This window comes from Cyrtonyx montezumae, unplaced genomic scaffold (genome assembly GCF_038088225.1).
Source record: "Cyrtonyx montezumae isolate F1298 unplaced genomic scaffold, pur_monq_1.0 scaffold_16, whole genome shotgun sequence".
Taxonomy (NCBI): domain Eukaryota; kingdom Metazoa; phylum Chordata; class Aves; order Galliformes; family Odontophoridae; genus Cyrtonyx; species Cyrtonyx montezumae.
In genome coordinates, this window is record NW_027071892.1 from 12,298,977 (window position 1) to 12,315,491 (window position 16,515).

The window sequence follows — 16,515 nt, forward strand, 5'->3', positions numbered from 1 at the left end:
ACGGGAGGGTCCCGACCACCCCCAATTCCCTCCCTCTGAGGACGGCTCCGCGCCCACCCCGAGCCCCCCCGGGACGCCCAGCACTCACCGCCCGCCGGACCGGCGCTGCGGAGGCCGGGGAGGAGCGGCAGGGCCGGGGCAGCCGGCTCGGGGCTGGCGAGGCGGAGCGGAGCCGGGCAGCGGCAGCAGGAGGAGCAGCGGCGACGGCAGCGGCAGCAGCAGCAGGAGGAGGAGGAGGAGGAGGAAGAAAAAGGGGGAGCAAAAGCGGCACGAGTGGGGCTTGGCCCCCTCCGCCGGGAACCCACGGGATTCGCGGAGCCGCCGCTGGGAGCCGCCCCGAAACCCGCGGGGGAAACGCCGCGGGCAGAGCCGGAGAGGGACCGGGGGGAACCGGCAGACAGCGCGGGGACTGCCCCCACCCCCCCACCCCCCCCCGGGCTGCGGGGGATCCCCGCAAAATGGTTTGGGAGGAAAAAGGGTAAATGGGGCTCTGGGAGAGGGGGGCGGCCCCGGCGGGTCCGCGCTGGAGCCGGGAGAGGAGAGATTGCGGAGCGATGGGAAGTGTGTTCCCGGCGGCAGCCCGGGGCTGGGCGGCGTGGCTGTGCCGCAAGGGCTGAGAGCCCTTTAATCTGCTCACTTAATAAGAAACGAAGGTTGGAGTGGGTGTCTGGAGAGCAGAGCTCTGAGTTATGTGGTTGCACCGGAGACTGATGAGATCTGCTCCGTGGGAGTGGTGGCTGCGTTTGCCTTGATGCTCCTCTAAGCGCGTCTCTCCCACATGACGTGGATGTGTTTCTGTGTCCCACGGTGTCCTTTAATTTGGGACTATTATCTGCTCTCAGGAAGGTTAATTACAATGGAGGAGTGGATCTCCAGCCCCACTTCCTCATGTATTCTAGCTTCCATGTTTTGATCCTTTTGGTCCTTTGATCCCGAGTTTCTCCATCACTAGATGGAAGGACAAAGGAAGGTCCCAGTTGGGACCTGAGCTTGTCCCTAAGTGACACAAACAGAAGTCAGGGATACGTTTCCCAGGCTCCGGAGCTGCAGTGCTCCCTGCGACCTGTGCTGCAGGCACCAGGTGGACAGATCACAGATGCAGGGTTAGTGAGCACCAGGATAAGACCATCACTGCACGCAGCAGCCTGTCCACCTCCGGGCTCTGCACTGCTCTTGAGCACTAAGAGAATCGCCAGTGAGAAATTGCCTTAATTAGCTGCTGTTGTAATCAGAAGGAGGGGAGAGGTGGCAGCCTCACCTGGCAGCCTCTGTGGGAACCTTCCTGCACACAGCGTGGGGGCAGGGCTGGGCCCGACGGCCTTGCAGCAGCATCCCTTCCCTTCATCCCCTCACCAAACAGGGAGATGCCCTCTGTTCAGTTTTAATTGGCTGCTGCTTGTAATTAGTGCTTATTCGTATTAATGAACTGAACTGATGTATCTGCGTGTTGTTCATAGCACACCATCAGCAAGTTCAGAAGAACACAAACCCCAAACAGGCAGCTCCTGCCTGGGGTGAAGCCTACAGCAAAACCAGACAGCAAAAATCCCTGTGTGCAGAGTGCTCCAGGAATGAAGTTTTAAGGTTTTTTTTTCCTACAGAAACTATTGCACATAATCTTGGTTTTCAATGCTCTGTCTAGCTGCCCACCTGCTGACCAGTCAGTGCTGCTGGGCTCTGGGTAGGAGCAGTGCTGGGCTCACTGCAGCAGGGTGGGCTCACACTGCTGGCTCTGCTCCGTCTGAAGAGGTGAATTGGTGGCCCCATCTGGGCTTTGTCGGTGGTATTTCTCTGTCTTTGCAGTTTTGAAGAGAGCAGGGTGCTTTTGGAGTCAGTCTGGGCTGCCACCATAAAGCAGAAATGCGTATGAGCAAAGTTTCTTTAAGTTCGGGTGTGAACAGCAGCCCTGACAAAGCACTGTGGGTTCATTTCTCATTCTCTCTCTGCTCTGTGACCACAAAACCCTGACCCAGATTTGGGCAGCCCCGCAGAGGGCTGCACTGCCAGCAGCCACTTTGCTCCTCGTCCCAATGCAGGCACAGTCCTGCCAGGAGCACCAGGAGGAGGACAGGGGAATGCACCTGGCCTTAAGGTGCTGCTTTGCAAAAAGGAGTGATGTAAAGGTTTCTGGCAGGGACAGGGTTTGGGTGCTGTGCATCAGTGGTGATGGAAAGGAAGGAGCAGGACTAAGTGGTCAGGGTTAGGGTGGTGAGGGTTCCCACACTGGGAGTGCTGCTGGGGACAGGTTTGCCTTCTTTGCAGGCTGGAGTTATGGTGGTGTGTTTCTGATAGTGGGATGGTCTGAAGCAGATGAGGAATCAATAAAGCAGCCATTCCCCTTGTACAGGCTGTGTCAGATGGGTCGTGGTAGATCTGTGCTTCCCCTTCAAAACTGCTGTTCCTCTTCTGAGGGCGTGAGAGGCAGAAGCATTCCTCATCTCTTCCATTCACTTTCAGTGATGCCCTTAAAGGCTGTGATGTGTCACTCTGGTGCCTGGACAGGCTTCTCCTGTACCCACTAACTGCTCTGGGCACTGCCCTCGGCAGTTGGGGCAGACCTCACGGAGACAAACAGCAATGCTGGGATTTTTTGCCTCTCCCGTGAAGCGGTGAGAAGCAGCAGCAAAGGGCCATGGAGGAAGAAGGGAGCAGCAGGCAGCAGGCCCCTTCTGGGAGCTGACAGAGTGGGGCCATCGGTGTCCCCAAGGCACTGCTCGTGCTCAGTTTGGGATCCTGTCTGCCAGCAGAGCTGTCCCTCTGCGCTGTGTCCTGGCACAGCCGCCTCCATCAGTGGTCAGGGAGCTGATGGAAGAAGCAGCACTCAGCTGGTGCTCCTGCAGTGACACAGACTGGAAGAGACACAGCCCCAGCCCTGCTCTGATCAGAGTGCAATCTGCTGCTACAACTGCTGCTGGAGGGAGACGAGAGGCAGAGGAAAGGAGAACAGTGATTTAGTGAAGCGGGAGCTGTTTATTTGCAGATCTGTTACTAGGCCGTGGTACCACCTATACACTGGGTTAATGAAGGCTTCTAACTGGAGCTGATTGGTAGCTGGTTCATTTCTGCCGTGCTGCTAATGTAACTAAAACTTCTCTTACCCCAAGCTCTGCTCATTTGCAGTCACTTTCCCATTTCAGCACTGATCTCGTGTTTGAAGTCTCCCTGCGGGCACTTGGTGTCCCTGGTACCACAAGGAAGGGAGATTTCAGGTCCCTGCATCTTTGCAATGGGTGTGTGTATTTTTTAATTTATTTCTGTTTTTGCTGCTGGTGGTGTTGGGGATCAGAGCCTTGTGGCTCCTATCCGAGGTTTGGGAGCCCCATGGAAGGAGGCTGTGCTGGAGTGATCCATCCCAGGCTTTAAGCCCAGCCCAGACCTGCTCTGTGCCCTCCCTGGGTTCAGAATTGAGGCCAGCAGAAATAGCATCTTGCTTCCCAGTGTAAGAAGAGGTGCTAAGTAGGACAAAGTTAAATTTGGGATTATTAGGAAGCGTAGATACCTCAATATACATTTGTCCAATGATAACATTTGAGTAGAGAAATGTGAAGAGAGCTGCCCTTTGTGGAGGGCAAGGGGAGGAGAAGTTTGCAGTGATGCAGTGAATTTTTGGGCAGAAGTGGCTGTTTGAGGGCACCTCAGGTTTCCTTCTTGCAGATGGAGCTGGCACCTGGTCTGGGGCACTTTGGGCCATGGAGCACCCAGCTGGTGTCAGCAGTGGTATGGAGCTGGGGGGCATCTTGGTGCAGAGGAATTTGGGGAAGCTCAGCTGGAGGCATTCTCCTCAGTGGTGGCTCCATTTTAAGCTTTGTCAGAGTTTTTCCCGAGAGAGACAAAGACATTGAGTTTCAACGGGCAATAATTAAATGGAGACGGTGCACTCTAGAGAAAACTGTACTCAGTATAGAAAAAAGGGAGTCTGTGAAGGCTGGCACCAAGCTGTGCAATTAAAAAGCTGCAGTGAGGTGCAAGATGGAGAGAGATTCGGAGACACTGAGATGTTCAGACAAACCACAGCGCCCTGATTTCCTCCTTGGCTGCCCTTGGCCATGTAAATGTGCTGCACATCCCATCCCAGCAGGCACTGCCAGCACTGGACAGAGCACAGTGGAGGCACTGGGAGGAGCAGGGCTGGGAGCTGGGCTGTGTCCTGCATCCTGGCTCGTGGTGCTGGCATTGCTCTGGTGCTGGTCCACTCGTGCTCAGTGACGCCACGAAGGCGGCTAACGGCCAAACGCTGTCGTGGGACGCCAGCTGTAAATTAGTGCACGGCATGTGATTAATGAGCTTTTTAAATGCATTCATGTCCTGTCGCACTGGCTGTGGCTCTCGTGTCACACTCGGTGCTCTCAGAACGTTTATTAGCCTTATAGGTCCCCTGATTATTGCTTTCTCTTTTATAATTAAGCCATGAAACTCAGCATGGTGCAGCTTATGCGGCATTAATTCATGCTTGGCGTACTCTGCCTGTGCCCTAGGACAAGGCTAAATGCTGGCAGCTGGGCTGCTCTCTGCACAGTTGCCATTCTGAAATGTTTTTAATATGATTACAGAAATAACAGTCTGCGTGCATATGGGTGACTCGGGGCTCAGTGCTGCTGCACGCAGCAGTGAGATGTGGTGCGAGCTCCTCGGAGCTCCGCATGTCAGCGCTGTTGGCTCTGCTTTGCTGTTTGCTGCTCTCCCTTCTCAGGATGTGAGCGTGTTCTGTTCCTCTTCCTGATGTCCTGGCCTTAAGCCTCGTGTCAGTGGAATCGAGGATTTTCCGTGGAGCTGCATGTCCACAGCCACTTCTGTTGGCTGCAGCAGCTCTTCGAGTGCTTCCCTCCTGCCTGTGGTGCAGGCTATCAGCACTTCGCACAGCCCCGTCGTGAGCTGAGCTAGGAACAGAAATATCATAAACCACATTTATCTCTTATTATTTTTTATTTCCCACCTTCTGGGCATCAGGTGTGGGAGGAACTGCACCGGAGTGGCTGGAGCTCAGCATTACCAGGCAGGAGATGGCTGCAGTGACCCAGCATCGTGCCTCCAGCCGCTGCCAGTCCCAGGGAAGCAGATTGAGCACAGAGCTCATGAAGGCTTTGCTGAGCTGCTGCTGCCCCACTGCCCATCCCTGTGGAGTGAGCCCAGCCCTTCCTGCAGAGCTTCCTGAACGGGTGCTGATGGCTCCAGCTGCTCTGCCCACCCTGGTTCTGGGCTCTGTGTGAGAGACAGTGAGCAGCAGGTGGCTGTGTCTGCTACGGAGGAGCACGAGTGTCCCTCATCTATTTGGGAGCAGTAGGAACCAGCCTGGAAGTGGTAGAAACGTGGGCACGGAGTGGCCACTGGGGTCAGCACTGCAGCTGGAGCTGATGGAGGCACACAGTGACAGGTACGGCTGCTCCCTCCTGCTCCTCCCCCAGAGGAAACCCCACGTTTTATGAAATGCACATCTGCTGGCTGTGTCACACAGTGCTCCCTCACACATAGCCTCCATTTCAGAGAAAGTCTCTCCAAATCTGCACTGAACTCCCTATGCTCACTGAACTGTCCCACTCTGTAACGTGCTCGTGGGATCGATTATTACTGATCAAATCATTTATTGCAGAGATCCGAACGCTGATACATCTGATCTTAAAGCTTCTGCTCTGAGAAGCAGTGCCAAAGCCCACGAGCAGGATGCAGCACTGTAGTGCAGCAACTCTTTGCACTCAGACGTTTCCATGGAGATGGATCTTTGATCTCATCGCAATAAACAAAGGGTGGGGAAAACGCTCCCAAACTCTGGAGCTGATCCCCCTGGGGATAGGAGTTCCCAGTGCAGGAACTGGAGAGGTTGGAGGGCTCTCTTCTTCTTTCCACAATGCTGTATCTGCTGCAGCAGTGGGAACATGCCCCTTGCTCAGGCAGACTGCACCTCTGAGCTGATTTAGAGCTGCTGAGGATCAGACGTTTGCCTGTGCTGCAGTGTTGTCTTTGTGCTGTGTGATTCATAGTGCTTTGGTGCCAGGACAAAGCATGTTGTCCTGGCTGTGGGAGAAGCAATCCAAGCAATAAGGAAAAGAGCTATGAGAATGTACAGCTAGCTCGCCACATTTCTGGATGAAAGAGAATAAATTCACATTTATTTTGGAGGAATGTGCAAAAGGGAAGTGTTCAGTATGATAACATGGGAACAGTGACCAAAGGCAACAGCCAAGCTGGCTTTATCCATCTGGATGAGCCCTGATTGTGCTGGCATGAGCTCCTGTGCTGTGAGAGCTGGTGGCAGTGTCAGGGCAGCTCCACCCAGCACTGGAAACTGAGGGTTGTATGGACAGAGCTGGAAGGGAATCCACCAGGAAAGGGCATCATTTGGTTCAGCAGTGGCTTGCAGTGAAGGTAGCCATGTGCTGAAGGGTTCTCCACACTCCACTGGTGGGCAGAGGGGTGCTTGCACCGTGCATGCGTGTGCTCGGGCTGCTGAGCTGTGTTTGTGGTCCCTCCTCTTTGGGGATTAGCAGTTCTCCACCCAGGCAAAGCAATGCTCACACTCTCCTTGCAGCTTGCTCCCAGCCCTTTGTGCCCTGCAGGACCTCGGGCTCCACAGCTTGGCCATCACTTCATGTCAAGTTTAAATGCTCTGTTGATGATGCCATACGTTGTTTGAAGCTCTGAAGAAGTTACCATCTCTTTCCAATGAGCTCTGCTCGGTGTTAAACGTAGCCGTGGGTTTGCTCCGGGAGCTGACAGGTGGATTTTTGTTGGGTTCTGTTGCTGTTGATTTTTCCAATGGTCATCACTGCAAACACTGTCATTATTTCCTGTTGATCAGAACAAACTGTTCAGCCAAGAACACCATGGTGTTGTCCTGTGCTCCAGTTCACTGGGGAGAAAATATTGGGAAGAGTGAGCATCTGTAACAACACTTCGGAGCCACATTTGGTGCCGCAGGTTTGGGTGCATCACTGAAGGTTATCAGATGGTACTGAAAAGAGCTTTTTCTCTCAACTCTATGGACAAGATGGGATGGCTGCACAGCCCCCAGCACCCATCCCGTGGCTGTCCAAGCCTGTGGAGCTGCATGGCAGGCATCTTCCCAGCACCGTGATGTGGTCCGACAGAAGTCTTCCTTTAACCAGAGCAGCTCCCTCAGTGGGGCAGAGACACTTCTAATGAATGAGCCATCACCAGTGTTGTACCACCCCGTTCTGCAGAGGCACACAGCTCGTCTGAAGGACAGTCAGGTGCTGGCCTGCAGGGTTATGTGCACGTGGAGAAGCAGCTGTGCCACAGGCTGAGGTCTGGCTGTGTTATGTTCAGCGGTGCTTTATTTCTCAGCAGAGGACAAAACCCACAGCGCTGGAGGGAAATGACACTGCACAGGGGTGTTGCTGCTGATGTATATTTTGTTGTTAATTGCTGAGATCTGCAGTGAAGCTGGCTGGTGGGTTTCCCCTCTAACGTGCTGTGGTTTTTAAAAGCCTTGGTGGGTAGGCATTGAAAGGTGGAGCAAATTTTATGAGGTGGACAGAAGTTTCTAAGATATGCATGAGTCCGCCTGCACTCACAGATCACATATCCACAGCTTAACTGACAGCCTCAGACAGTTAGGGCTCATCTTTTACTTATACTATAACTAAGCAAAGACTGTTGTTTGAGTGGTAAATGTCCACTGTATTAAAACAGAAAATAACAACTATGCTTTTGATAGCTTTTATAAAGCTGTTACTAGTGTAGGGCTGAGGCAAACCTACTTGTTCCCTGCTATGTCAAACGTGAGTCTGAGCAGTGAGAGGAAAGTGAAAGTTTCAGAGAGTGAAAGCTCAGTGCAACGTGCTGCAGGTAATGTGTTTCTAGGAGCATGCAATAGCTTGTTTTCAGTCACCATTTCCTTCAGTGTTCCCTTATGCAGGCAGGCACTGCTGCTTTCTTAACAAACTTACATGTTAGAAACAGAAGAAATGCATTTCTTTATTTACTTAAAAAAAATAAAACAGGCAGAAAGGTTTTCTAACAGAAAGACTTTCTAACAGCTTTAACAGCTAACAAAACTCCTTTTCTTCTGTTCGGAGTAACGTTTTCTACTAACTTCTCTCACAAAAGACTTCTTTGGTAGCAAAAATTCTCTTCCCAAGAAACCTGTATAAACACTGTTCCCTCAAAGCAAAAGATGTCTTCAGTAGCAGTCAGCTTCATTCTCCTCTACAGTCCCTGCAGTAGCAAGGATGTCCTCTAAGAGGGACTGGGGGCTTCTCTCCACATAGTCACTACATTTATTTAGGTTGTTGTGTAGTTCCACTAAGTCTATTGTTCTCAAGGCTACCATCATGCTCTCTGGATCTTGAAAGTCCACCCCGTCACCATCATCTGTGGGGAAGTTCTGGGCCAGAGAACCCTGCCTTAGTGTCCTCTGTAACCACTGAATGCCACGTCCTGCAGATAGATCTCCAGTCCTTCCTGAATCTACGGTGCTACCCTGACAGAAATAAGATTTTAAGGCAAGCAGTATATCACAGGCTTTCTGACCCACGGGCTTGTCACAGTCACACAAAGACCAAAACAAGAAGCTGAACAGGTTTGCTCGGCAAAATATCTGCAGTGGTTCATTCTGATGCATGGCACCAGTGACTGCAGAGGAGACAGGAGCATAAGGGCACTCAGGAAGGCCAAATCTGCAGAACATATGGTTACAGAAAATTTGAACCAGTTCCAAACAACCAAGTTTGACTTCCCAGTCTAAGTCACGTGCTGTGGTTTGAACCACTCCCGAGACAAACTGCTCTGTCTCTTCCAGTTGACCTGTGCAGCCCTCTTTCAGCCACAGAGTGAAGATGCTCATCACTGCCCTCCTAGGAAAGCCCTCTGGGTCTGTGGACAAGATTTCTTGAAGCTTTGCCACTGTTTTCTAAATGCAGAAAGACAAAGAGGAGAGGAACACTAAAAACAAACAAAAAAAGCTCAACAAAAAGCAGTAAATTAATGTGTTATTCTGACTGTGCCTGCAGTGGACTACACGAAGTCATACCTCTTTGCTATACTGACTCCCTGCAACAGGTGACTCTGGATCCAAGAAGTAAGTGATGAAGGCCAGGTGTCCCACAGCACTCACAGCGCTCGCTCGCACATAGCTCTCTGGATCCTCAAGAAGATTTTCTGCAAGCTTTGGCACCTCTGAAGACAGGAGAGACTGCCTGAACTCATCGTGGTCTGTAAGTGAGACAGCAATGCGAAGAAGTGAGGCTTAATTCTCTCAAAGCATGAACTTGTTTCCAATGCAAACAGTGATTTGTGTCATACAAGGATGCTCGCTGACTGCAGGGCAGCTGCCAGCAAACAGAGCTGCAGCAGAGCCTGGGGGGCTGCTCACAGCAGCACGGACACTTTCTGCCACAGTCACACCATGTTTGACACTAGAGTTTGGAAACGTGCACCTGCAGTTGTTTCTAGTGGTGAGAAAAAATTTGCTCCAGGTAAATCAGTGTGGTTTCAGCCCCCAACAAACAACTTTTGTTTAAGGGAGAAAAAAAAGTGGGTATCCTTTACTGCTGTCAAGCAATATGACAAAGAGAAAGAATGAAACCACAGCAGCACCGGTGGGAGGGGCTGCAGGGTGGGCTGCTGCCACAGCTGAGTGTCCCAGATGTGACACGGGGACAGCAGCAGTAGGCAATCCTCTGTTCTAGCACCACAGAGCTACTGTAGGAGAACTAATGCTCCTCAGTGCTACCTGCTGCAGCATTTGAGCAACCAGTAAAGTGGAGAAACAGCAGCTAATTCAAATTATGCAAAACAGATCTAGGCTGCCAGAATCTCCTAAATCCCAGCCCCCAGCCTGCTGAGTGGAATCTGTTTCATTCCACAGCAGAGTAAAATGTGAAAAACAAAAGGATTCTCTGCCATTAAGCACTTTCATCACTTGCTTTGACACGTGCCCTAACACCCCTTAGTTTAATTTGCTAAAGCTATAGTTAAGGAGGACACAGCAATTTAAATTCAGCAGAACAGTAGTGGAAGTTTATTAATCTTTTTGACAGATTCTGATTGTGATCTGAAAGTAGAAGTCTCAACTTACCTTTTCCTTCCTTCCTTTCCCCTACAGTTACAGGTCAGAGGATGCTCCACCGACCTGACTGCCTTTCATAGTATTGCAAGAAACAGTCCTCCAATCTGAACCATTAAACCTCTGCACGTACCTCTCAAGTTTCTAATCAAGCTGGTGAGGAACTCCAGAGAAGAATCTCTTACTTCCCAACAAGGACTGCACAAACGCTTCTGCAGCACCAGAAATACATCTGTGAAAGCCAAGCAAGAGGCATGCATTGATGTGAAAGGTAACAAACCCAACCAAACCACTGTACAACCTCTGCACTGCTTTATCTTTTGTAGTCCCTTCTGTTGATGTTGTGAACTTCCCTTATAGCTCTGCAAAGCACTGTATGAGCAGACAAAACTAAATTCATCACAACTGCAAATGGATCCTAAGTGCTTTAAGAGGGAGAATCAGGTGAGAGCAGATTTCAGATGTGGCACGAGTTGCTGCCTGTCCTAATTTTGATAGTTTTGTTACCTTGAAAAGTCTTCTCGGTTTGTTGCTGATTTTTGAAGAAGGACATTCCTGGTAAGCTCATCAACCACTTGGACATAGCTTTAAATGACTTCTTCAAAACCTGAAGAAATATATAGCAGATTTACTTTACTGCAGGGGAAGGCATTGTTGTCTTTATGCTAGATAAAATTTATTTTGGCCTCAAAATTACAGTGAAATTCTCAGAAGAAATTAGTGCATGCACTTCCATTCCATAAAATAAGCCACGAATAGTGCTTATGTCACGTTTCTAGCAAACTCATAGACAGTGCCTGTTCTCAACTTAAAAAAACTGAGAGTGTCTTCAGCTTTTCATTTGCAGCCTTTACCTGAGTCATCTGGACAAAATAAAGCAAGAAAACAAAAACGTTACCACAAAGATTTCATTACTTAACAGCCACATCAAGTGGACTGTGTTGATTCAACTGTTAGACATGGTGGCTCCTCTATTGTCAAGAACACCCCATTTACTGATCAACTACTTGCTCACTAGCATTTTAGCTATTTCCCTCAGAACAAGCTTTCTAGACATTCTAATACTAACCACGCTAAGAAACAACTGTCAGACTGTTTGCTCAGAACTGTATTCCACTGGGCAAGCCAACAAGATCTGAAGCCTTCTTTAGTTGTATACTCACAGTAGGAGTAGTGTTTGGACTCCCCAGGTATGCCAGAAGAATGTCAAATAAACTTCTCCCAACTGTGTCACAGCCTGAAACATTTAAAAACAAAGAAGAAAAAAGGGAATAACTGAACTCTCCAAATACAGAATGAAACAGGATTACACTACTGTTTTAGAGAAGAAAGCAAGCATGATCCTCAAGTACAGAATAATAGATTTCCAAAATTAAAATTTAAGTACAAAGTTTAACTCACATTTCTGGTCAGAAAGTGCTGCCAGGGCATCAAGAGCTGACCTCTGTACTCGGAAGCAATCTACCAAGATTTGGCTAATCTTGCTGCCCAGAGGAGTAGCTGGAATCAGGAGGCCATTACAGAACTGCAGTATTGTCATGACAGAACGCAGCAAAGGTGCATAAGGCAAAGTCACGGGCAAAAAAGCCTAATGAGAGGGGAAAAAAACACAAGTTTCCAGCAAATGTTTCAAGCATATGTACAGAGCAAGGGTCTCTGGCAGAGACACAGCAAAAGCAGCAACTTCCACTGTCCTTAAGGTAATATAATGCTAATAACTACAGACAAGTAATCTTCCTCTCTGCCAATGAACCACTGCATAAATGGAAGGAGATTCTTTTTACTACTTGGGAAAGCAGCTCAATTTATGTTTTTCACTGGATCAGTACTTCCAGTGGATATAATATATGGCAACAAGACCTGTGGAGGTAGATGTAAAACCAAATATGGTCCCTTTTGCAAGACTTAATATTCCTTTGTTCTCCTATTGGAAGTACAGCATGCTGGATTTTCTAACAGAACCCACTGTAACTCTTCTCCATGTACTGTTATGCTCTACTGCAAAAAATTTGCAACCACTCTTAATCTTTCAAGGACCGGTTTGATCTCCAGGCTTTTCTCTTCTCTGAAAGTTACCACAGAGAGCAGCTCCTCCAGATGAGCAAGTGTCTGACACAGAAGACTAACACAAGATGACTTGGAGGACAGAAGGCTTTCAACAGCAGAGGGATCACTGACCGACTCATCCAGCAAACCTAGGGAATCACAGAAGGGAGGACATCAGGTGATAGCAAAGGACAGAGATCTTCAAACTTCATGCTGCACTTCACCACAAACATTGCTTATGTCCTCAACTTTTCCTGCCTTTCTCCAATTTTGTCTGAACCAGGTACTTAAAACACTGGCAAACAGACTAGCCTCTAACTTTGCTATTGTAGCAGTACCTGCAGATTCCAGAGGCTGGGAGGCTGCTCTCAAAATACAGTCCATTGGTTGAAGGAGAACAGTCAGTGCCTTAATCCTCACAACCTGTGGGCTTCAAGGAAGAAATAGCAATTAGCAAAACAAGAAAACTTCAACTCTTTCTCAAACATCTATCCCCAAATGCTGACCAGACTAGTGCTCTTCATATAGGCTTACAAAATAATAATAAAAAAAAAACAGCAACAGGACAGCAATGAAATTTCTGTCACAGGTCAAGCATTCTTCTGATTCTCCCTGGCTAACTGAAAGAGAGAAATGGGTCTGGAATTTATAAGCAGCCTCATCCAACAGTGAAGAGAGAAAGCTTGTGTGAGAAGAAAGTTCAGACAGGCATTTCTTGTCAAAAAGTGTCAGTAACACACACACGTAAATTAGTATCTGCATGTTCTAGTCATTTAATATGTGATGATTTCTCCATGCTTTTCCACTATCTGAAGGGAAAAGAAGCCAATGGATTTCTCTAAGGTGTACAACAAGATGAAGCAATAATCTTCAACTGCAACAAGGCAGAGTCCAACTGGGTACATGGAAAATACTTCTCATAGTGAGACCAGCAAAGAACTGGAACTGCTTGCCTAGAGAAGCTGTGCAATCCCCATCCTTAGGGACATTTGAAACTGGATTGGTGAAGGCCCTGAGCAACCCAATCCATCTCTTAATGTAGCCCTGCAATGAGTAAGAAGTCAAAAGAGATCATCTCTACTGCTTCCTTGTAAACTAAGTTTTCTTATGACTGTTGACATAGATGCACAATGTATGCAAGACATCTACTGCTGGACAGCAGTTGAAGTTCTTACACTTGTCAGTGTTTATGTAAAAGAGAAAACTAACCAAATACTACTGGATTTGACAGTCAAAATGTATCCAACTCAGTCATCCTTTGCCATAAAAAGTTAAAGGAGCTTTGTTATTTCTGTCTGGGATAGCTGTCTGTAGGTAAAACATAACACTGACTCTTTACATTTCTGTCTTTGAAACAATTATTCTAATTGCAGTGTCTGAAGTTTCTTAGCTACGTGCATCATTCCCATTGTATTAAGCAATATAGTGGAAACCACAGCGTGGTAAATAAAACAACTCTCAGAAACACATCACAGATGTTGGGAGCATTTGCAGAGTGAAAAAATTTCATAGCAGTAACACCTACCATCGATGGAGCCTCAGAATTCCTACAGCCAAAGGACTGGATTGTACTGGGGTTAAGTGTTCCAAAGCAGATGTCACTAATGCCCAAAAACTGCCTTCTGTGTCATGAAACACAGGAGACCTGAGAAGAAAGAACTGTAAGTCATATGTCCTACTAACACACATGGTATTTCTCATCACTGCATCCAAGATCTTCACCTTGCCATGTTTAGAAGAAGATCTGCCAGCATGTGCTGTGCTTGAATAGAATCTTCAGTCAGGAAGGATTCTACTTGCTTTGCTATGCCTAACCAAAGCACTTTAGTCCAAGGAGCTTGACAACTGCCAAACAGACTAGTTAACAGTTTTAATGAACGCTCGATGTGAGAGGCAGAGCTGGACTGAAGAGAATCTTCTATATGCTTTATAATCATGTGGGCACATGCTGGCCAGTCACAGTCCTTTGCATTGAGAGGTACAGTCACTTCAGACCCTACAGAGAGGGTGAGCATGTGCACCAGAAGCCGACGGGCAGCTGAAGCCACAAACAGGCTGGGATCCCCTTGCAGGGTGAAGATCACATCTATGCCTCCTGTGTGAAAACAAAAGTCAGTGAAGGAAAAAACAAGCCTTCCTATTGTGGAGTCTTGCTGCAGTTCAGCTGTATATTATTGTAATTCAAGTAACACAAAGGCTTAATTGTGGTTTGTTTTTTTTTAATCATTTTGTGGTCTCTGTTGCCTTTTAAAGTCAGACAGTCCTTAGGTACAAGCAAACAAAAGAAAGTAAAATATTTCAGATCCTCACATTAGTAACTCAGGAACAGAAGACAACTTCAGTGTAACAGTAGTAACATTTGGAGTGTTAAGAGTGCATTTATGGAAGGAATCTGTACCATCTGCAGACAAATCCAGAAAGCAAAAAGGGAATTGCAGCAGCAGTACTCATTTCCATCACGTGGCTAGAACCACGTGCTGCATAGGCTAGTACCAATCCAATGTTCTGGGCTTCTTTATATAGGGAATCTGAAGTTGGTGTTCACAGCAGAACTTAAAAACCCTTGTAAGGAAAATGAGACTGCAAAATGTAAGTGTCAAGAACTAAATGGGAGGATTTGGGGCGTTAGCAGTCCTGGAAGCACTCACCACCATCGCAGATGAAGCGGAGGGCAGACTGGTGCTGCACCATGCTGTGCACACCCTCCACCCAACCACTTCGCACTGATGCATCTTCCCATGCTGTGCTGCTCAGAGGCCCATCCTCACCAAAGAGCCTGGCCAACAGCTCCTGCTGCTGAGGGCAGAAAACACACCAAGTAAACAGCAAGCAGAGGGGCTTCAGAGGAGCAGAGAGGCTGCAAGTCAACTATGTAAATACTGTAGTGATACTTTCTCTTGCTAGCATTAACACTAAAATAGAGAACTTTCAGATTCTTGTGCTTAAACTCAATGTATCTCCTTATGGACTAAGTAACATTAGGGTTATATTGTTTATTTCTTGAGATGCTGGGGAAAGGTCACACATATATCGGTTCCATTAAGCTGCTTTATGTTGCATGCACCTCCTTCTTGAACTGGAATTTTGTGCTATAAATGCAGACTATTACATAGAACAGGACTTTAGGAAGTTCCCTAGTTTTTGCAGGAAATCAACGTACTATGGACAGAAAACTACATCTGTAATAGCAGTAAACCTAAAGGACCTGTCTGGGGATATATGATACTTTGCAGCCATTAGCGAGACGTATTTGGGATAACAATCATTTGTTGAACTGCAACTGTGAAGTATTTTGCATGAGCACTTATAGCACTGTTTGCTGCAAGATAGTGATAGGACTAGTGGGAATGGCTTTAAACTGTGCCAAGGGAGATTCAGGCTGGACATTAGGAAATACTCCTTCTCTGAAAGGGTGGTCAGGCACTGGAATGGACTGCCCATTGAGGTCACTGACCCTGGGGGTGTTCAAGGAACGTTTGGATGTTGTGTTGAGGGACATGGTTTAGTGGGAGCTATTGGTGATAGGTGAACAGTTGGACTGGATGATCTTTTAGGTCTTCTCCAACGTTGATGATTCTATGATTCTATTCTATGATTCTAAGATGTAAGCGAGGTGACAGCAGCTTGACATGAGAGCTGAGCAGGGTTACAGCAACTGCAGGTTTTCATGGCCGTATCACTGTTACCTCGCTCCACATTTGCAAGAAGTCTCACAAGCAGAATCCGTACATCTCCAGGAGTCCTCAGTACGGGACAAAGCGGGAGCGGGTACGTAACTCACCTGCAACGTCTGGAAGCTGTCCTCCACGGCTGCGACTATCCCAGCCAACCGCAGCGAGAAGGACAGGACGGCTGGCTCCGGCTCGGGCAGCGCCAGCACGGCGGCGAACAGCTCCAACACGCAGGGGTTGTCCCGCAGCAGCTTCACGGTGGGCTCTGATACACGGGAACGGCCCGAGGACGGAGAGCAGCGTCAGTGCCCGTCCTCCCCGGGCTCGTTGACACCGCGGTCTGACTGCGGGTCCCCGCCGCCTCGGCCTACCCGCCTCACTCGGAGCCCGATCCGCCCCTCGGGCACTCACCGGCCTCCGTCAGCTCTCGGAACCAGTCGAGCATCTTCTCCAGGCACGTGTCATCGCAGCCGGGCTGCCGCGGGTCGGACAGAGCGGCACACACGCGGGGCAGCAGCAGCGCGCACGCGCGGCTCATGGCGCGGCGGCGGGGGGCGGCCGAGCGGCCTCGGAGCGCCATGGCGGCGGGCTCCCCGTAACCAAGGGAGACCGCGTTACCGGGGCCGGCCGTAAAGCGACCGTCGCGACGGCCTGATGCGCTCAGCTGCTAATGTCGGAGGGGCCGTTCTGAAGGCAAACTGAGTCGCCCAGGCTGAGCAGAGCCTGACCGGGCCCGGCTCACCGGCTGTTTACGGCCGCTGGGCGGCACTCGCGCCT

At 49.0% G+C, this 16,515-nt stretch overlaps 1 protein-coding gene across 1 annotated transcript; it reads right to left on the reverse strand.

The window, feature by feature from the left end:
- Positions 1-8,028: 8,028 nt before the first annotated feature.
- BRAT1 (BRCA1 associated ATM activator 1) lies at positions 8,029-16,311 on the reverse strand. Its single transcript, XM_065732900.1, has 13 exons — positions 16,150-16,311; positions 15,849-16,003; positions 14,716-14,863; positions 13,790-14,162; positions 13,593-13,712; positions 12,406-12,497; positions 12,098-12,216; positions 11,423-11,609; positions 11,185-11,258; positions 10,529-10,628; positions 10,155-10,253; positions 8,987-9,168; positions 8,029-8,866 (listed from the first exon to the last, which is right to left on the reverse strand). The coding sequence occupies exons 1-13, from the start codon at positions 16,274-16,276 to the stop codon at positions 8,138-8,140; spliced, it is 2,505 nt and encodes an 834-aa protein (XP_065588972.1). The 5' UTR covers positions 16,277-16,311; the 3' UTR covers positions 8,029-8,137.
- Positions 16,312-16,515: the final 204 nt, after the last annotated feature.

What these genes read in the sequence shown, in the direction of transcription:
- BRAT1 (XM_065732900.1), bottom strand. Translation starts at nt 16,276, where the DNA reads ATGAGCCGCGCGTGCGCGCTGCTGCTGCCCCGCGTGTGTGCCGCTCTG. An exon ending in AGCACTTTCTGACCAGAAAT is followed by an intron (nt 11,259 to 11,422) that starts GTGAGTTAAACT and finishes TAAATGTTTCAG; the next exon opens with GCTGTGACACAGTTGGGAGA. An exon ending in GGAGTCAGTATAGCAAAGAG is followed by an intron (nt 8,867 to 8,986) that starts GTATGACTTCGT and finishes TTCTGCATTTAG; the next exon opens with AAAACAGTGGCAAAGCTTCA.